General features: G+C 45.3%; 1 protein-coding gene across 2 annotated transcripts in view; it reads right to left on the bottom strand.

Moving 5' to 3' along the window:
• The window catches only part of asb5b (ankyrin repeat and SOCS box containing 5b), a 62,382-nt gene extending 41,968 nt beyond the window's left edge, over positions 1-20,414 (bottom strand). Inside the window, exon 1 of one of the 2 annotated variants that reach the window (XM_078215104.1) lies at positions 20,142-20,414. In XM_078215104.1, the coding sequence (XP_078071230.1) occupies positions 20,142-20,334 (193 nt within the window). In that variant the 5' untranslated portion in view covers positions 20,335-20,414. The remainder of the gene's footprint in view (positions 1-20,141) is intronic. The other variant, XM_078215107.1, reaches the window with a different exon arrangement.
• Between the last annotated feature and the right edge of the window lie 776 nt (positions 20,415-21,190).

Genomic DNA, 21,190 nt, shown 5'->3' with positions numbered 1-21,190 from the left:
CAGTAAAAGCTGGAAGGGAATAATCAAAGGGGTTAATGGCTCAAAGACTAAAGCAGATTAAAATGCGCAAAAACATAAGCAGGACAAAAAGTGCTGTTAATCCACAAAAACAACATATGCTCCAAAATAAACTCTACAGCTCTGCAGGGCAGCACGGTGGCACAGTGGTTAGCACTGCTGCCTCACCCGGTTTTGATTCCCAGTTTGGGTCACTATCTGTGTGGAGTCTGCACATTCTCCCCGTGTCTGTGTGGGTTTCCTCTGGGTGCTCCGGTTTCCTCCCACAGCCCAAAGATGTGCTGGTTAGGTGAACTGGCCACGCTAAATTCTCCCTCAGTGTACCCGAACAGGCGCCGAAGTGTGGCAACTGGGGGATTTTCACAGTAACTTCATTGCAGTGTTAATGTAAGCCTGCTTGTGGCACTAATAAAATTTTAAAAAGCTATGAGGCTGAGATTAGAACATAGAACATTACAGCGCAGTACCGGCCCTTCGGCCCTCGATGTTGCGCCGACCAGTGGTACCAATCTAAAGCCCCTCTAATCTACACTATTCCAATATCATCCATGTGTTTATCCAATAACCACTTGAACGCTCTCAACGTTGACGAGTCCATCACTGCTGCAGGCAGGGCATTCCACGCCCTTACTACTCTCTGAGTAAAGAACCTACCTCTAACATCTGTTCTATATCTCTCACCCCTCAATTTAAAGCTATATCCCCTCATGCTAGCCAACACCATCCGAGGAAAAAGGCTCGCACTATCCACCCTATCTAATCCTCTGATCATCTTGTATGCCTCTATTAAGTCACCTCTTAACCTTCTTCTCTCTAACAAAAACAACTTCAAGCCCCTCAGCCTTTCCTCATACGATTTTCCCACCATACCAGGCAACATCCTGGTAAATCTCCTCTGCACCCTTTCCAACACTTCCACATCTTTCCTATAATACGGCGACCAGAACTGTATGCAATACTCCAAATGCGGCCGCACCAGAGTTTTGTACAGTTGCAGCATGACCTCCTGGCTCCGAAACTCAATCCCTCTACCAATAAAAGCTAACACACCGTATGCCTTCTTAACAACCCTATCAACCTGGGTGCCAACTTTCAGGGATCTATGCACATGGACACCCAGATCCCTCTGTTCATCCACACTACCAAGTATCTTACCATTAGCCCAGTACTCTGTATTCCTGTTACTCCTTCCAAAGTGAATCACCTCACACTTTTCCGCATTAAACTCCATTTGCCACCTCTCAGCCCAGCTCTGCAGCTTATCTATGTCCCTCTGTAACCTGCCACTTCCCTCCGCACTGTCTACAACTCCACCGACTTTAGTGTCATCCGCAAATTTACTAATCCATCCTTCCACGCCCTCATCCAAGTCATTAATAAAAATGACAAACAGCAGTGGCCCCAAAACAGATCCTTGCGGTACACCACTAGTAACTGAACTCCAGGATGAATATTTCCCATCAACCACCACCCTTTGTTTCCTTACAGTTAGCCAATTCCTGATCCAAACCACTAAATCACCCTCAATCCCATGTGTCCGTATTTTCTGCAAAAGCTTACCATGGAGAACCTTATCAAACGCTTTGCTGAAATCCATATACACCACATCAACCGCTTTACCCTCATCCACCTCTTTGGTCACCTTCTCAAAGAACTCAATAAGGTTTGTGATGCACGGCCTACCCTTCACAAAATCGCGCTGACTATCCCTAATCAAATTATTCCTTTCTAGGTGATTATAAATCCTATCTCTTATAATCCTTTCCAATACTTTGCCCACAACAGAAGTAAGGCTCACCGGTCTATAATTACTAGGGTTGTCTCTACTCCCCTTCTTGAACAAGGGGACAACATTTGCTATCCTCCAGTCTTCTGGCACTGTTCCTGTAGACTGACAGGAACAGTGACAGGAACAGTAGAGATTGACATTAAAGGTTGAGGAAAATTGGTTTGGGTAATGAAACAAGCCCCATGCCTGCATGGGTTTCCTTTGGGTGCTCTGGTTTCCTCCCACAGTCCAAAGATGTGGGGATTAGGTGGATTGGCCATGATTGAGTTTAGGAGTCCGGGGATAATGATGCAGCTATATAAGACCCTCGTCAGACCCCACTTGGAGTACTGTGCTCAGTTCTGGTCGCCTCATTACAGGAAGGATGTGGAAAAGATTGAAAGGGTGCAGAGGAGATTTACAAGGATGTTGCCTGGATTGAGTGGCATGCCTTATGAGGATAGGCTGAGGGAGCTCGGTCTTTTCTCCTTGGAGAGATGTAGGATGAGAGGAGACCTAATAGAGGTATATAAGATGTTGAGAGGCATAGATCGGGTGGACTCTCAGAGGCCTTTTCCCTGGGTGGAAATGGCTGCTATGAGAGGACACAGGTTTAAGGTACTGGGGGGTAGGTACAGGGGAGATGTTGGGGGGAAGTTTTTCACAGAGGGTAGTGGGCGAGTAGAATCGGCTGCCGTCAGTGGTGGTGGAGGCAAACTCAATAGGGTCTTTTAAGAGACTCTTGGATGAGTGCATGGGACTTAATAGGATGGAGGGTTATAGGTAGGCCTAAAAGGTAGGGATATGTTCGGCACAACTTGTGGGGCCGAAGGACCTGTTTTGTGCTGTAGTTTTTCTATGTTTCTAAATTGCTCCTTAGTGTCAGGGGGACTAGCTAGGGTAAATGCATCGGGTTATGGGGACAGGGCCTGGGTGGGATTGTGGTCGGTGCAGACTCCATGGGCTGAATTGTCTCCTTCTGCACTGTATAATTCTAGGTCCAGCCCTGCTGCTTTTACTCAAATCTCCTGATGTCGATTGAGAGGAATCTCTGTTCAAAATATGCATGCAGCTTCCAACTAGGGAGTGGGGACAGAGCCGGGAGGGCGAGGCGGGGGGGGGGGGGGGGGGGGGGGGAGGAGTTGGAGGGGGGAGTGGGGGTGGGGGTGCTGCGGCGGGTTGCGGTAGGTGCAAATACTAACTCCTTTCTATGTGCTAATGAAACACATCTTGGATAGCTTTGCTCTGCTCACTGTTGCTTGTGAAATCACAGCCAAATCCTCTCTGAACATCTTTACAACTTTGATAGAAATATTCAACAGTGTACAATGTTGCTTACACAGAGCGATCAGAGAACAGCTTTCCCGATGGAGATTAGGACAATCTATGGTCTGAAGACAGACCTTGATTTTAAAAGATATTGGGTGGAACCAGGGACTGTTACGTGGGACCCCACCAAAGCAGGTAATGCACACAGAGAGTCCAAGGATGTGCAGGCCCAGTCCATAGAAAAATTAAAGCTTTAATGTTTAAAGTTTATTTATTAGTGTCACAAGTAGGCTTACGTTAACACTACAATGAAGTTACTGTGAAAATCCCCTAGTTACAGCACAGAAGGGGGCCATTCGGTCCATCTTGTCCATGCCAGCCCGAAGACACCCAGATGCCCTTTCTAATCCCAATTCCATCTCCACTAAAAGATCCCGGAGACCCACCTGGTATCCATTCAGATCTTCTCCCAGCCTAATGGCTGAGAGCAGGAATTGAAAGGGCAAGATTGCAATCTATGGCAGTCAGTAAACCCGATGGGATCAGGAGTGGGGGTGTGGTGAGTGGAGTAGAGGGTTCCACAGAAATGTGAAACATCATGGCCCACGCAGGAGCTCTGGGAGAAGTGGGACGGGATTCTCCGGCCGTTCCTGCCAGCGGGATTCTCTGCCCACTGCAAACAAAATGATGGCGCCAGAGCAAGTCGACTTCATGCACTCTGTCCCCAGCATACCCTCTAATTCCATCTTTTACTCTCATTCTATGCTCTTCATCATATATTAAGTTAATCCTCCTTTTCACCCTACCTTTAACTGCAACACTATATCCTGCATCTTACCCTTTTCTTCTCCCCGATGTACTCTATGAACAGTATGCTTTGTCTGTATCGCGTGCAAGAAACAATAGTGTTCACTGTATACTAATGCATGTGACAATAATAAATCAAATCAAATCATAATCAAATCAAGATGTGAAGATGCCGGCGTTGGACTGGGGTGGGCACAGTGAGAAAGCTCACGACACCAGGTTAAAGTCCAGCAGGTTTATTTGGAATCACGAGCTTTCGGAGCGCTGCCCCTTCATCAGGTGAACCCCATCCCACTTTTCTCAGAGCTCCTGCGTGGGCCATGATGTTCCACATTTCTGTGGAACCCTCTGCCCCACTCACCATACCCCCACTCCTGATCCCCTCGAGCTTCTGATCGCTCACCTGATGAAGGAGCAGCGCTCCTAAAGCTCGTGATTACAAATAAACCTGTTGGACTTTAACCTGGTGTTGTGAGACTTCTTACTGTAATCAAATCAATGAATGGAGATTTGGCTGAGCGCCAAATTCCCCATCCTCACTGGCAGCGATAGTGGCGTGTGAACAGCTTGAGAATTCCAGCTGTAATCTTTAAAGATCTACTGTGGCCGCACTTGGCTAATCACTGCCTCCTATTGTGGATCTGCAGATAGTGCAGGACAGCCCCTGACTTAAAGTCAACCTTCCATGCGTTTACATTTGGACAGAGCTGCATTATTCTGCCATTCACCCGGGACCAATGCTTTGTTTCCCGATTACAACCATTACCACTCCCTTTGCCTTTCCTTGCTGCAATGACATCTTTGTCATTTAATCTCTCTCACCCTATCCCAGACCTGCCGTGTTGTTCTCTCCCCCTCCCCCCCCTCCGCCTTTCGACGGCATAAAACCCATGACATTTCTCCCTTTGTACAATTTTAAATGTTTGCCTCTCCTTCTGCATTCTTTAAAATCAACATTGTAGATTGTTGTTGGAAGGATGCCTGGAGTCTTTTGTTTCAAACCACATAGGGCACAAGTCACCTCCCCATTTTATTGTTATCATTCCCTTGGGAGAGCCATTTAAACTCTTTGAGAATGGAGGAATCAAATTAGTTTCAATCAATGACGTCTAATGTGGCTTTGATCACAAGGTTGGGCATGCACTGATGAAAAAATGTCACTTAGAATAGTAGGATGCCTACAATGCAGAAGGAGGCCATTCGGCTCATCGAGCCTGCACCGACAACAATCCCACCCAGGCCCTAACCCTGTAACCCCACATAGTTACTCCACTAATCCCTCCAACCCAAGCATCCCAGGACACCAAGGAGCAATTTAACATGGCCAATCAACCTGACCCCGCACATCTTTGGACTGTGGGAGGAAACCGGAGCACCCGGAGGAAACCCACGCAGACACGGGGAGAATGTGCAATCTTGAACCCAGGTCTCTGGAGCTGTGAGGCGGCAGTGCTAACCACTGTGCCACCATGCCGCCCACTTGCTGCAAATACTCAGATAAATCGAAGATAGATTCTTGTTGCTTTGAACTGTAGTGACTGCGAGGTTACAGCAATTGAAGAATAGCAGAATATACATGAGTTTGGCTTTACTTACTCCAGAAAAAGGGATTTGGTAGCATAGTAGTAATGTTAGTGGACTAGTAATCCAGAGGCCTTGCAGATATAAATTCAAATCCCGCCACGACAGCTAGGGGAAATTTAAATTCAATTAATTAATCAGGAATTAAATGATAACCATTAATAATGATCACAAAACGACTGGAAGCTTGTAAAAACACATTTGACTCAATAATACCCGAAAGATCTGTCACCCTTTCATGGTGTGGCTTCAGAGACACAGCGCTGTTAACCCTTTAACTCCCCTCTAAAACATGCTGTATTAAACCAGGACAGACAAGTTGAGACAGAATAAAACCGAACTAGGATTGTTTTCACTGGAAAGACGGAGGCTGACGGGAAACCTGATAGAGGTCTACAAAGTTATGAGAGGCGTAGACAGGGTAGATAGTCAGAACCTTTTTCCCAGGGTGGAAGTGTCAATTACACGGGGGGCACAGGTTCAAGGTGAGAGGGGGGAAAGTTTAAGGGAGATGTGCAGGGGACGTTTTTCACGCAGAGAGTGGTGGGTGCCTGGCATGCGCTGTCAGAAGAGGTGGTGGAAGCAGGCACATTAGCAACATTTAAGAGGCATCTGGATGGGTACCTGAATAGGGAGGGAATAGAGGGATACGGACGGAGTAAGGGCAGAAAGTTTTTTTTAAGTTTAGTTACGGCATCATGATCGGCCTTGGAGGGCCAAAGGGCCTGTTCCTGTGCTATACATTTCTTTCTTCTTTGTTTGTTGTTCTTTGAACCAAAATCACACAGACACATCCCATTCATTCTAACCTGCAAAGTCCTCCTCATGAGCACCACTAGTTTAAACCTTTATTCAGATATTGAGAACAATGTACCCTGTCCATTTTCTGCTGTATCACTTGGTCGTACAAAAATCTGTTAATTGTTGGGGAATTTTGGCGGCGCAGTGACACAGTGGTTAGCACTGCTGCCTCACAGTGCCAGGATCCCAGGTTCAATTCTGGCCTCGGGTCACTGTCTGTGTGGAGTTTGCACATTCTCCCCATCTCTGCATGGATTTCTTCTGGGTGCTCCGGTTTCCTCCCACACTCCGAAGATGTGCGGATTAGGTTGATTGGCTATGCTAAATTGCCCTTTAGTGTCAGGGGGACTAGCAGGGTAAATGCATGGGGTTGTGGGAATAGGCCCTGGGTGTGATTGTGGTTGGTACAGACTCGATGGGCTGAATGGCCTCCTTCTATACTGTAGGGATTCTATATGATTCTAGAGAAAAGCACACTGGGTATACTGACAGCAATTACAGAAGGCAGCTCACCACCACCTTCTCGAGCCAGCCCATGGTAGAGGGGAACTATCACCAGCTTAAGGCCGAATAGAGGCACTCACAGCCCATGGTTTAACAAACTAAGAAAATGGAAAGGCAAAACCATGGATTCCATTTGGATGGAGTATTTATTCAATATAAAGAATATTTCATCAGTATTAAATACAACAATAGTTTTTTATTAGTGTCACAAGTAGGCTTACATTAACACTGCAATGAAGTTACTGTGAAAATCCCCTAGTCGCCACACTCCGGCGCCAGTTCGGGTACATTGAGGGAGAATTTAACACGGCCAATACACCTAACCAGCACGCCTTTCGGACTGTGGGAGGAAACCGGAGCACCCGGAGGAAACCCACGCAGACACAGGGATAACTTGCAGACACCACACAGACAATGACCCAAGCTGGGAATCGAACCCGGGTCCCTGGCGCTGTGAGGCAGCAGTGCTAACCACTGTGCCACCACTGTGCCGTAATAGTCAACTAAAGAAAGTGGGTGGAAACTCTAATCAGTTTCCACGTAGTAGCATGATTTTGCGTAATGGCATGACAGTGCAGAGGAAAAATTACAATATGACTTAATGGTCTAAAATAACCCAGAGGGATGGTTAGGGCTTTTGCTAGATTACTTAAATTAGTCTTGCAACTGGCCGGAATTCTCTGATCTCGCCCGTTGTTGGGATTCTCCAGTCTCGCTGCAGTGGATGGAGTTTTTGTTGAGCGTCAAATTCTCTGTTCTTGCTGACAGCGGGGGTGGACAGTACGAGATTGGAGAATTCCGGCACCATAAGATTAAAACAATGGATGAAATGCTAATATCCGGTAAGTGGGACATAGCCAGAGGACATTGGGTTCAAAATCATTGGCAATAAATAGATCCAGAAAGGAGATAAGGAGATTTTGTTTTCACTCAGTAAGCTGTTGGGATCCGGAATGTTGGACTTGAAAGGATTTTGTTGGGGCGGAGGACAGAAGCTCGAGGATGAGGAACTTATAGAGTTCTGGACAAAAAGTAGAGGTGTCGGACAGAACACAACCTCTCTTTCAAAGAGCCAGGCACAAGCTTGATGGGCCAAATGGCCTCGTTCGCGCCGTCATTATGATTCCATGATTCTAAAATTTTGGACCCAAGTCATGATATAAGGATTTAATATGGACAATGGTTATTCAATATTGTATCTCATAGAGGTTTACAGCATGGAAACAGGCCCTTCGGCCCAACTTGTCCATGCCGGCCTTTTTTTTTAAACCCCTAAGTTAATCCCAATTGCCCGCATTTGGCCAATATCCCTCTATACTCATCGTACCCATGTAACTGCCTAAATGCTTTTTAAAAGACAAAATTGTACCCGCCTCCACTACTACCTCTGGCAGCTTGTTCCTGTGTGAAAAAATTGCCCCTCTGGACACTTTTGTATCTCTCCCCTCTCACAAATCTATGCCCTCTAATTTTAGACTCCACTACCTTTGGGAAAAAGATGTCGGCTATCTACCTTATCTATGCCCCTCATTGCTTTATAGACCTCTGTAAGGTCACCAGTTCAGGCCGAGACTAATTTCTAACCTATTGAGAAATCAAGTGGAAAGCCATCAACAGTGGCGCAGATACAGTCTAAAACTAGAGGGCATAGGTTTAAGGTGAGAGGGGAGAGTTACAAAAGTGTCCAGAGGGGCAACTTTTTCACACAGAGGGTGGTGAGTGTCTGGAATAAGCTGCCAGAGGTGGTAGTAGTAGAGGCAGGTACAATTTTGTCTTTTAAAAAGCATTTAGACAGTTCCATGGATACGATGGGTATAGAGGGATATGGGCCAAATGCGGGCAATTGAGGTTAGCTTAGGGATTTTTTTAAAAAGGGCAGCATGGACAAGTTGGGCCGAAGGGCCTGTTTCCATGCTGTAAACCTCTATGAGATACAATATTGAATAACCATTGTCCATATTAAATCCTTATATCATGACTTGGGTCCAAAATTTTAGAATCATGGAATCATAATGACGGCTCAAACGAGGCCATTTGGCCCATCAAGCTTGTGCCTGGCTCTTTGAAAGAGAGGTTGTGTTCTGTCCGACACCTCTACTTTTTGTCCAGAACTCTATAAGTTCCTCATCCTCGAGCTTCTGTCCTCTGCCCCGACAAAATCCTTTCAAGTCCAACATTCCGGATCCCAACAGCTTACTGAGTGAAAAGAAAATCTCCTTATCTCCTTTCTGGATCTATTTATTGCCAATGATTTTGAACCTCTGGCTATGTCCCACTTACTGGATATTAGCATTTCATCCATTGTTTTAATCTGATGGTGCCGGAATTCTCCAATCTCGTACTGTCCACCCCCGCTGTCAGCAAGAACAGAGAATTTGACACTCAACAAAAACTCCATCCACTGCAGCGAGACTGGAGAATCCCAACAACGGGCGAGATCAGAGAATTCCGGCCAGTTGCAAGACTAATTTAAGTAATCTAGCAAAAGCCCTAACCATCCCTCTGGGTTATTTTAGACCATTAAGTCATATTGTAATTTTTCCTCTGCACTGTCATACCATTACGCAAAATCATGCTACTACGTGGAAACTGATCAGAGTTTCCACCCACTTTCTTTAGTTGACTATTACGGCATGGTGGCACAGTGGTTAGCACTGCTGCCTCACAGCGACAGGGACCCGGGTTCGATTCCCAGCTTGGGTCATTGTCTGTGTGGTGTCTGCACGTTCTCCCCGTGTCTGCGTGGGTTTCCTTCGGGTGCTCCGGTTTCTTCCCACAGTCCAAAAGGCGTGCTGGTTAGGTGTATTTGCCGTGCTAAATTCTCCCTCAGTGTACCCGAACGGGTGCCGGAATGTGGCAACTAGGGGATTTTCACAGTAACTTCATTGAATGTTAATGTAAGCCAACTTGTGACACTAATAAATAAACTGCAATGTAGAATATGGCATAATAGATTATCAACTGAACACATATTGGCCTGAATTTCCCGGGTGGTGAGGTCTCACTTACTGGCATCCAAGTGCCTCACAACTATATCATGCTCGAATGAGCATTAAGCTGCTGCAGGTGGAACTTGAGCCCCTTACTCAGAAAGAAGTCCCACCTTAAAGAGCTGCAATGAGGTTGATTGGCCATGATATATTGCTCTTTAGTGTCAGGGAATTGGCAGGGTAAATACGTGGGGTTACAGGGATCGGACCTGGGTGGGATTGTTGTCGGTGCAGACTCGAAGGGCCGAATGGCCTCCTTCTGCACTGTAGGGATTGTATGATTCTAGTACAGAGGGATTGCAGTGCAGAGGAGTCATGCCACCTCAAGTGGACCTAAACAATTTGGACATTATTTCCAAAAACAGCAGGGGAGTTCACCCTGGTGCCCTGGTCAATATTTAGTCCTCCGCTAACATCAATAAAGCAGATGGTCTGATCATTATCACATTACTATTGGGGGAAGCTTGCTGTGTACACATTGACTGCTGCAAACATTACAACAGTAACTACACATCAACAGTGCTTTGGGGCATCCTGGGATTGGACATAGTACTATAAATATTCAAGTCTTTATTTGCTCGCTGGAACTGCCGCAGCATCTTCAGTTGATATACTGGCACTGGAGGGGGTGCAGAGGAGATTCACTGGGTTGATTCCAGAATTGAGAGGGTTGGCCTATGAGTTGAGACTGAGTAGACTGGGGTTATACTCATTGGAATTCAAAATGAGGGGAGATCTTATAGAAACATATAAGGTTATGAAGGGAATAGATAAGATAGAAGCGGGGAAGTTGTTTCCACTGGTGGGTGAAACTAGAACTAGGGGGCATGGCCTCAAAATAAGGGGGAGCAGATTTAGGACTGAGTTGAGGAGGAACTTCTTCACCCAAAGGGTTGTGAATCTGTGGAATTCCCTGCCCAGTGAAGCAGTTGAGGCTACCTCACTGAATGTTTTTAAGGCAAGGATAGATAAATTTTTGAACAATAAAGGAATTAAGGGTTAGGGTGAACGGGCAGGTAAGTGGAGCTGAGTCCACAAAAAGATCAGCCATGATCTTTTTGGATGGCGGAGCAGGCTCGAGGGTCCAGATGGCCTACTCGTGCTCCTAGTTCTTATGTTCTTATGTTCTTCTGAAGTGGAGAATTTGAAAGGGGCAATAATGGAATATCATTAAGTAGTACAATAAGGGTGAACATGATAGACATAGAAGAATGATGAAGAGCTTAGCATTCATTTATTTGTGAAGTGAGGCTACAAACTCTTATGTTTCGAATCCATTTCCAGGGGAGGTGATGGCCTAGTGATATTATCACTGGGCTATTAATCCAGAAACTCAGCTAATGTTCTGGGGACCCGGGTTTGAATTCCGCCACGGCAGATGGTGGAATTTGAATTCAGTAAAAAATATCTGGAATTACGTATCTACTGATGACCATGGAACCATTGTCGGAAAAACCTATTTGGTTCACTAATGTCCTTTAGGGAAGGAAATCTGCCGTCCTCACCGAGTCATAGAGCTCAGCTAATGTTCTGAGCTAATGTTACTCAGAACATTAGCTGAGTTTCTGGATTAATAGCCCTTTGGCCCAACTTGTCCATGCCGTCCTTTTTTTGGTCTGGCCTACATGTGACTCCAGAGCCACAGCAATGTGGTTGACTCTCAACTGCCCTCCAAGGCAACTGGGGATGGGCAATAAATGCTGGCCAGCCAGTGACGCCCATGTCCCACAAATGAATAAAAAAGAATTCCTTCCCTATACCTTACTAAGCTTGACCAGACTTAACCACAAAATGCCCAAAAAACTACTCGGAAGAAAATAAATGAGACAAGAAGCAAACATGCAGATGAGAGAAAACTACATCTAAATATTATCTCAACATTTTGGGAAAAGTGTGGATAGTCTGCATATCAATGGTCACCTCTGCTGTCAGTATTGTTCTGTGGTATGTGTAGGGTTCCAGAGTGTAAAATAACCCAAAGCCCAAAGGAGTCATTTGACAGTGGACTTTAATTAACCATCCAACTGGAGATCGAGTAGCTGTTAGTTCATGAAAGTTCTCCAACAAATATTCTTTGGATTCCAGATGGATTCTTTCGATTCTTACCTGGAAAGGAGTCAAGTTCCCACTCACACTATTAATAGAATGATGATCTACTTGGAATGTGAGGCAACGGGAGGATATCTAGTGACAGTCAGAGCCCGACAACTGCTCAGCCTGCGCTGGGAAAATGAGTTTGTGGTGACTGGCAATAAAAGTTGCTTCTGACTCATGGCACAACATGCTAGTTTATCCAGTCATAAAAAAAATAAAGCACAGGCAGGGTATATGTTGGCAGGATGTCACCATGAGGCTAATTATGAGCCTATTGTGGCATAACTTACTTAACTCATTGCAGTGTTGTTCAGTAAATTAATTTGATCACGTGCCCAATCGATGTTTAATTAATGACATCGAAAGACAAAAGGCTTACATTCAGATATAACCTTGTAACATCTTTCAGAAGTGTCACTCAGCACTGCACAGGCAATAAGTTGCTTTGATACTCTGCGCTTATGCAGGAAAACAAAGCAGGGCTTTTGCACACAACTGTGACATGAATGGTGCATCAATTATGGGAGCAAGCGCTTCCTGATAGCACCCTTGAATGGTCTAGTTCTAATCTTATACCCTTTTGTTCTGCACTCCTCCCTTGAATGATCATTTAAAAAATGCCTTCACAATGGTACGGTGGCACAGTGGTTAGCACTGAAATCATAGAAACCCTACAGTACAGAAAGAGGCCATTCGGCCCATCGAGTCTGCACCGACCACAATCTCACCAGGCCCTACCCCCATATCCCTACATATTTTACCCGCTAATCCCTCTAATCTACGCATCCCAGGACACTAAGGGGCAATTTTAGCATGGCCAATCAACCTAACCCGCACATCTTTGGACTGTGGGAGGAAACCAGAGCTCCCGGAGGAAACCCACGCAGACACGAGGAGAATGTGCAAACTCCACGCAGACAGTGACCCAAGCCGGGAATCGAACCCAGGTCCCTGGAGCTGTGAAGCAGCAGTGCTAACCACTGTGCTACCGTGCCGCCCACTGCTGCCTCACAGCACCAGGGACCCGGTTCGATTCCCGGCTTGGGTCACCGTCTATGAGCAGTTTGCACATTCTCCCTGTGTCTGTCTGCTCCAGTTTCCTCCCACAGTCCGAAAGAAGTGCTGGTTTGGTGCATTGACCATGCTAAATTCTCCCTGAGTGCACCTGAACAGGCGCCGGAGTGTGGTGACTGGGGGATTTTCACAGTAACTTCATTGCAGTGTTAATGTAAGCCTACTTGTGACACTGATAAATAAACTTAAAAACACAACTGATTAGCTGACATGATGTGAATGACTGCAACATGGATTGATTTGGCTTCTAATTTCCTTTTCATTCGTTCAGGTGACAGACTGCTTGTCTGAGACCAAGAGCTCATTGGATGTAGAGTCTGTAAGCACCAAGATGTGATATTTGGTGTTGCTATAACTGCTACTGGTGTTTACAGAACAAAAGCGGGCACTATAAATCCAAACTAAAAACTGAAAGAACTGGACAGGTTATCAACTCTGAAACATTAACTCTGTTTTTTCTCTCTCAAGATGCTGCATGACCTGTTGAGTGTTTTGCCTGTTGAAACTCCCATGCTAATCTAGTTCTACAGCTACCCTGTAGTTCCTCTTCCAAACATCCGTTGGCGATGAGTGATCAGCACTCCATCCAACACCTTAAACATTCACTCCCTCCACCACCGACACAGCCGTGTGCACCATTTACAAGGTGCACCGCAGCAACTCACCGAGCCTCCTTTAACAGCACCTTCCAAATCCCTGACTTCTATCACCGAGAGGAGGCAAGGGCAGCAGATATACAGGAACACCACCACCTGCAGGTTCCCCTCCAAGCCACTCACCTTCCTGATTTTGAACTGCATCACTGTCGCTGCATCAAAATCCTGGAACTCTCTCTCTATCAGCACTTTAGGCGTACCTACACCACATGGAGCAACACCTTAAGAATCATAGAATCCTGCAGTGCAGTAAGAGGCTATTTGGAGTTTGCACCGACCACAATCCCACCCAGGCCCCATCCCCATAACCCCATGCATTTACCCTAGCTGGACGTCCTGACACTAAGGGGCAACTTAGCATGGCCAATCAACCTAACCCGCACATCTTTGGACTGTGGGAGGAAACCGGAGCACCCGGAGAAAAACCACGCAGACACAGGGAGAACGTGCAAACTCCACACAGACAGTGACCCAAGCCGGGAATTGAACCTGGGTCCCTGGCACTGTGGGGCAGCAGTGCTAACCCGCTGTGCCACCGTGCCGCCCCATAAAAGAACTGCCAAAAAGGCAGTTTGCCACTGTCATCTCAAGGGTAATTATTGATCAGCAATAAATACTGACCTTGCCAGTAATGCCCGCATCCTACGAATATGAAAATAAAAATCAGGCTCGGAGCATTAAGCATGAGCATGAACTACAGGGGAAAATAGTCAGCAAGGACTATTCCTCTGCCACATTCACACATATATTCACTTGCAATTGACTTGGTGCTGAAGAGGAATCAGGACCAAGAACCCTCAATTGACTTTTCTGATTTCCTCTCTAACCCAGGAGTACTGAGGTTGGTTGTATCATCTCTATTGGCACCCGTTTCAGATTTTAAAACTCAGCAAAGACAAAGGCGTCAATTTTGAGATCTTCCTGGTCTATTTCTTTGATTGATGCAGTCAATAAGGTCATTAAACCACCATGGGAGAGCCCCAGGTAACTTAATTTTTTAAAGTTTATTTATTAGTGTCACAAGTAGGCTTACATTAACACTGCAATGAAGTCACTGTGAAAATCCCCGAGTCGCCACACCTCCGGCGCCTGTTCGGGTACACTGAGGGAGAATTTAACATGGCCAATGCACCTAACCAGCACGTCTTTCGGACTGTGGGAGGAAACCGGAGCACCCGGAGGAAACCCACGCAGATACAGGGAGAACGTGCAGATTCCGCACTTACAATGACCCAAGCTGGGAATCGAACCCGGGTTCCTGGCACTGGGAGGCAGGCGTGCTAACCACTGTGCCACCATGCCACCCAAACATAGAGGATGCTACATATACATTTTCCCCCCCAAAATGTCTCACAGTGGCCATGGGAAATAATAACCCAGGAGAACATAAATAGCCACTTGGATAAGAATGGACTAATGAAGGAGAACCAGTGAATTTGTTAAGGGCAAATTTGTTAAGGGCGTAGATTAGAGGGATTAGTGGGTAAAATATGTAGGGATATGAGGGTAGGGCCTGGGTGGGATTGCGGTCAGTGCAGACTCGATGGGCCGAATGGCCTCTTTCTGTACTGTAGGGTTTCTATGATTCTATTTCTATGATTCTAAATGGTTGAATATTTTTGATGAGGTAGCTGGTGGCTGAGGGCAGCGAACTTGATTTTGAGTATACAGACTCTGAAAAGACAGTTGATAAAGTACCACATATTAAGCTTGTTAGGAAAATTGAAGGCCATGGGAGAAAGGAACAGTCGAAGCATGGATACAAGATTCACTAAGGGAAAGAAAGCAATGAAATATGGTGAATGTTTGTCTTTTCAAACTTAAGAGCAGTGTATGGTCGAGCTTACCAAGGTTCAGTACCAGGAACACTGCAGTTTTACGACACGTTAATGACCTAGACTTGGGAATATGGAGAACAATTCTGAAATTTAGAGTTGGCATGAAACTGGGAACAGAATAACCAAATTTTCCGGATATTAGGAGATCATCGCATATTTGGGACAGTTATTCTGTGTCCTGGGCTGTATCCATCTTTGCCATTTGTCCCATAAGAGCGGCACAGTGGCACAATGGTTAGCACGGCTGCCCCACAGCGCCAAGGACCCTGGTTCAATTCCAGATTTGGATGACTGTGATTTGGAGGAAGATGTAACTGGTATGATCAGTAAGTTTGCGGACGACACGAAGATTGCTGGAGTTACGGATAGTGATGAACATTGTCAGAGAATACAGCAGGATATAGATAGGCTGGAACATTGGGCAGAGAAATGGCAGATGGAATTTAATCCAGATAAATGCGAAGTGATGCATTTCGGTAGATCTAATGTAAGGGGGAGCTATACAATAAATGGCAGAACCATCAGGAGTATAGACACACAGAGGGACCTGGGTGTACAAGTCCACAGATCCTTAAAGGTGGCAGCACAGGTGGACAGGGTGGTCAAGAAGGCATATGGCATGCATGCCTTTATTGGACGGGGCATAGAATATAAAAGTTGGCATATGATGTTGCAGCTGTATAGAACGATGGTTAGGCCACATTTGGAATACTGCGTCCAGTTCTGGTCGCCACACGACCAGAAGGACGTGGAGGCTTTGGAGATAGTACAGAGAAGGTTTACCAGGATGTTGCCTGGTATGGACGGTCTTAGCTATGAGGAGAGATTGTGTAAACTAGGGTTGTTCTCCCTGGAAAGACGGGGGATGAGGGGCGACCTAATAGAGGTGTATAAAATTATGAAGGGCATAGATAGGGTGAACAGTGGGAAGCTTTTTCCCAGGTCGGAAGTGACGAACACAAGGGGTCACAGGTTCAAGGTGAGGGGGGAAAGGTTCAACACAGATGTCAGGGGGACGTATTTTACACAGAGGGTGGTGGGGGCCTGGAATGCACTGCCAAGCAAGGTGATTGAGGCTGGGATCGTTTAAGACTTATCTAGATAGCCACATGAACAGACTGGGAATAGAGGGATACAAAAGAATGGTCTAGTGGGCACATGAGCGGCGCAGGCTTGGAGGGCCGAAGGGCCTTTTCCTGTGCGGTATTGTTCTTTGTTCTTCTTGACTGTCTGTGTGGAGTTTGCACATTTTCCTTGTGTCTGCGTGGGTTTCTTCCGGATGCTCTGGTTTCCTCCCACAGTCCAAAGATGTGTGGGTTATGTTGATTGCCATGCTAAATTGACTTGAGTGTCAGGGTGATTAGCAGGGCAAATATGTGGGAAAACGGGAATAGGGCCTGGGTGGGATTGTGGTCAGTGCAGACTCGTTGGGCCAAATGGCCTCCTTCTGTACTGTAAGGATTCTATGATTCTATGTGCAGGTTAGGTGGATTAGCTATGCTAAATTCCTCCTTAGTGTCCCAAGATGTGTAGGTTAGGGGATTAGTGGGGTAAATACATGGGGTTACAGAGATTGGGCCTAGGCAAGTCTAAAAGGTGGGTCGGTGCAGATGAGCTGAATGGCCTCCTTCTGCACTGTAGGGATTCTGTGAATTGTGAGGTTTGAGCTTCTCGCAATGCTATCCAATCTACAACTTGAGCAATGCCAGCAACGCCCCCTCACTCTTTCATATCCATTCTCAACTCCCCCACACTCCCCATCCCTGCCCCCACCAAGCCAAAGTGTCCTGTAAATTCTTGGCCAAGAGTTGGTCACCCTGCCCGGGACCATAATAAACGGTAAGGAAGATAGTGATAGACTTCAAGAGGACATAGGAAGATTGGTGGAAAGGGTATACACATGGCAGATAGAATTCAACACAGCAAAATGTCAGGAGGAACAAAGAGGGGAGGTCTTATAAACTAAATAATAACATTCTAAAGGAGGGGGAGTGAGAAAGAAAGAAAGATACTAGGTGGAGGGTATTTGTGCTGAAGGAGGAAATTTTCCAGAAAACCATATTTGCATCATCAAACATATTTACATATTGGACTAATTGGCACCACTCATAACGGGCCAACAATGCAGAGGGGCACCCCCGGATGGATATTCGATCGGGTCCCCCCCTGCACAGCTGAGAGACTCACGAATTTCAGAAACTACGGAAGATCCCTAATCTGCCTAGCAACAGCGCGTAGCTGCATTTTAAACTGGCCAAGGCAGACATAAAAATCTGATAAACTAAGAGATAAGGATAAAAGGTTAAGAATGAAATACCCCAGACACCCAACAGGACAGGATGACATTAACACTCAATCTCACAAGCAGGAAACACAGACACGGAACAATAGGATCAATTTAAATAAGAGGACACATAGAGATGGTAATGGGAAACGCATTTAGACACCGGGGCAGGACCAAGTAATCCCATTAACACGAACACACACCATACAAATGCTAATCCATGAAACTTCCTAGGGACTTTTGAAACTGACAGACCACTTTATACATTGTGTAAAAAAAAGGCATAATCAAATGTTCCCGCGCGAATTTTGGATCCCTATAAAGATCCAGAGCTGATGTGATTTAATTGAGATCAACGTGGCCAAGCCACTGTTTCTGAGCTGGCTACGGGGGTCTCCCTGGGATCACAGTAAATTGTACAATAAAGACACGCTTTGAACCTTGATTTGCGACTCAACTTCTATTCTGCACTGGTAAGGGATATTTCCCTACAACAGTGCATAAGTCTTTGAAGGTGGCAGGTGAGGTTATCAAATTAATTGATAAAATACTGGGTTCCAAAAATACAGACATCTAAAGCCAGGGAGTTACGCTCGCTATCCTGTATAAGTGGTTAGTCATCAGCTAGAATAATTTGTTCAACTCTGCGCACCACACTTTATGAAGGAGGTGAAAGTTTTTGCGAGGATACAGAAAAGCTTTACTAGAATGGACTAGATGATGGCCTAGTGGTATTATCACTGGACTATTAATCCAGAAAGTCGGCTAATATTCTAGTGGCCAGGGTTCGAATCCTGCCACAGCAAATGGTGGAATTTGAATTCAATAAAAAATATCTGGAATTAAGAATCTAATGATGGCCATGAAACCATTGTCGATTGTTGGAAAAACCCCATCTGGTTCACTAATGTCCTTTAGGGAAGGAAATCTGCCGTCCTTACCCAGTCTGCCGACATGTGACTCCAAAGCCACAGCAATGTGGTTGACTCTCAGCTGCCCTTGGGCAACTTGGGATGGGCAATAAATGCCAGTCAGCCAGTGGCGCCCATGTACCACAAATGAAAAAAAAGTTACATGGTCAGCCTGGAGAATTTGGGGTTGTTCTCTTTAGAGCAGAGAGGGGATGAGGTAGAGGTGTCTAAAATCTTGAAGGGTTTAGACAGAGTAAATAAATAGGAAGTGCTTCCAGTGCCTGAAGAGTCATTAACCAGAGGACACAGATTTATGGTGATTGGCAGCAGAACCAAAGACAACAGGAGGAAAAATGTTGTTAGGCAACAAATGGTTCGGATTTAGAACATGCCCTTCCAGATAGAGCCAGAGATGCAGATTCTGTAGTAGCCTTCTAAAGGGAAATGGTTAAGTAATTGAAGGAGAACAAAATGTAGGAAAGAACAGGGGAGCGGACAAAGTAACTTGCTCTTTGAAAGAGCCGCCATCGGGTCGGTGGGATGAATGACCTTCTTCGGTGTTGTATTATTCAAGGATAAATCATTCTTTTTAAGTTGACAGGCCAAATTTGGATAAACTTGGATTTCTTCTTTGTTGATCTTGTGTAACATACCAAATCAACGGTCAGCTAGTTCACGTTAACTCGAACACTTAAGCTTGGCATTGGCCGGTCGGGACATAAGGGTACGCAAATGCTTCACACATTCACATGACATTCCTGTTTGCTATTTCAACAGAGGGGCTAATTTTAAATTGGTCAAAGTTCCATTGGAGGAATGTCATATGAACACTCGGATGTAATTTTAAACTTCACTTTCAATTTGGTTTAATATTAGACGGTACGTTTACTATATGTGAATTCTGCTTCCCGACAGCAAGATAACAAGCCACATGGACTGGAGTTAACCGTTGACAGTCTACATGTTTAATTCATTTAAATAAATACCTTGATTCTCTTTAACATATGATTTACACAGCAACGGTGGCTCGTGACATTCAGAGTTTTAAATCTGATTAATTGAACGAAAGATAAGTGGATTTTCCCTCACATGTTTCCTCACTGTTTTGCACACTGGGTGGAGTGGACAAACTAATTTTGTGCACAGGACTAATGGATGAACAAACGCAAAGATAAAGCACAGAAAACTCCACATCATTTACAACGAGCCACAAGGGCGGGGGTGGCAAACATAATATCAAATACGGACAGCTCTGCAGTTGACGGCACGGCCAACACTTGGCAGGCACTGCAGGAATGTTGAATGTCAGAAACAAATGTCAGGCTTGAGTCAAAACTTTCAGTAAAGTGAGAGGGATTTTTTTTTGCATTGAAACATCGGAAAAAGTTTCGGTGCGGCGATAGTGAAAGACGCCAAATGCACGCAACATGTCGGGACCGTTCCTTTAGCGACTGTTGACCTCTTTTTCCCAATACAGGAATGAAAGGTGGTGAAACAATGCCTAAAAAAACAATGGACTCAACAAGGCAGCTGAAACCGAACTTACCTTGCCCTTGAGTAGCTCCGTAAAACTCGGCTGCTATTCGCGCTGCCTCCTTGCGGTTCCCCTTGACTATGTAGAAGTGGCTCAGGATGGCGAGGCTGATTTTCACAAATAGCTTGAAGCAGAAGAGTGAAAATATTGTGAAGTAGACATGGGCTAAGTCCTGGGAAAAGCGATAGCTTTCCACACCAGTCATTGTCTCCAGTCGGTCACTGTAACTGTTTACATGTGAACGCTAACTTGCTCCTGAAGCTCCCTTAACAGTTGGGTCCTGACAAATTAAGTATCAGGTGGTCATGACAGTGCCTGCTTAAAATCTATTTGAGGTATATTTGTCATGGAGAGTTTTTTTTGGTCAATATAGGGTACTAATCGTGCTCATAGGCATTGAGTTACTCATCTGATAAAACAATTTATATTGCAGACGTGACTATTTTTACTGCTCCCAGGATACTATTCACAGTTGCAGAATCAAGAATGAACTGAGTCATCTTCATAAGTTAGGATCTTAGAATGGTGTTAATATTATCCAAAGAAATGATTTATGGCATTAAGGTCTTCATTGAGCCAGGGACTTTGAAACTTACAGGTCGGAATAAGGGAAGTATTATCATTATTATAAAGTATTATCATCAAAAGTACAACATTCTGAACTTATGAAGAAACTGTGGCAATGGGCAGGCAATAGGAGCATACTTACGGAGACAATTTGTCTGAATTTTGAGTCAGTACATCGACATTAAAAAAAACAATGCATATAAATTATTATACATTGAGACATTGCTGAAAGTTGTGGTAAAACGCGATATAAACACGTCTTAAATTGTTTAGTGTTGACAAAATTATTGCAGGTATTTAAGATTTAAAATGAAAGTCACCAAAACCCGGAGGCTGACTGACTGGTGGTGGTGAGTCACCGCACCTCAGGTGAGGGGCAAGGTTGAGAAGGCGGGGCCTTCCTTGATAACCTCAGCTGGTACGGGAATTGGACCCGCTGCATAAATCTCTGGAGAATGGAGGGAAAAATGTTCCCAACGCCGCCCTCATCCTGA

Source organism: Mustelus asterias, chromosome 6 (assembly GCF_964213995.1).
Source record: "Mustelus asterias chromosome 6, sMusAst1.hap1.1, whole genome shotgun sequence".
Lineage (NCBI taxonomy): Eukaryota > Metazoa > Chordata > Chondrichthyes > Carcharhiniformes > Triakidae > Mustelus > Mustelus asterias.
The sequence above is the reverse complement of the archived record's forward strand: the minus strand, read 5'-3'. Positions and strand labels throughout refer to the sequence as shown.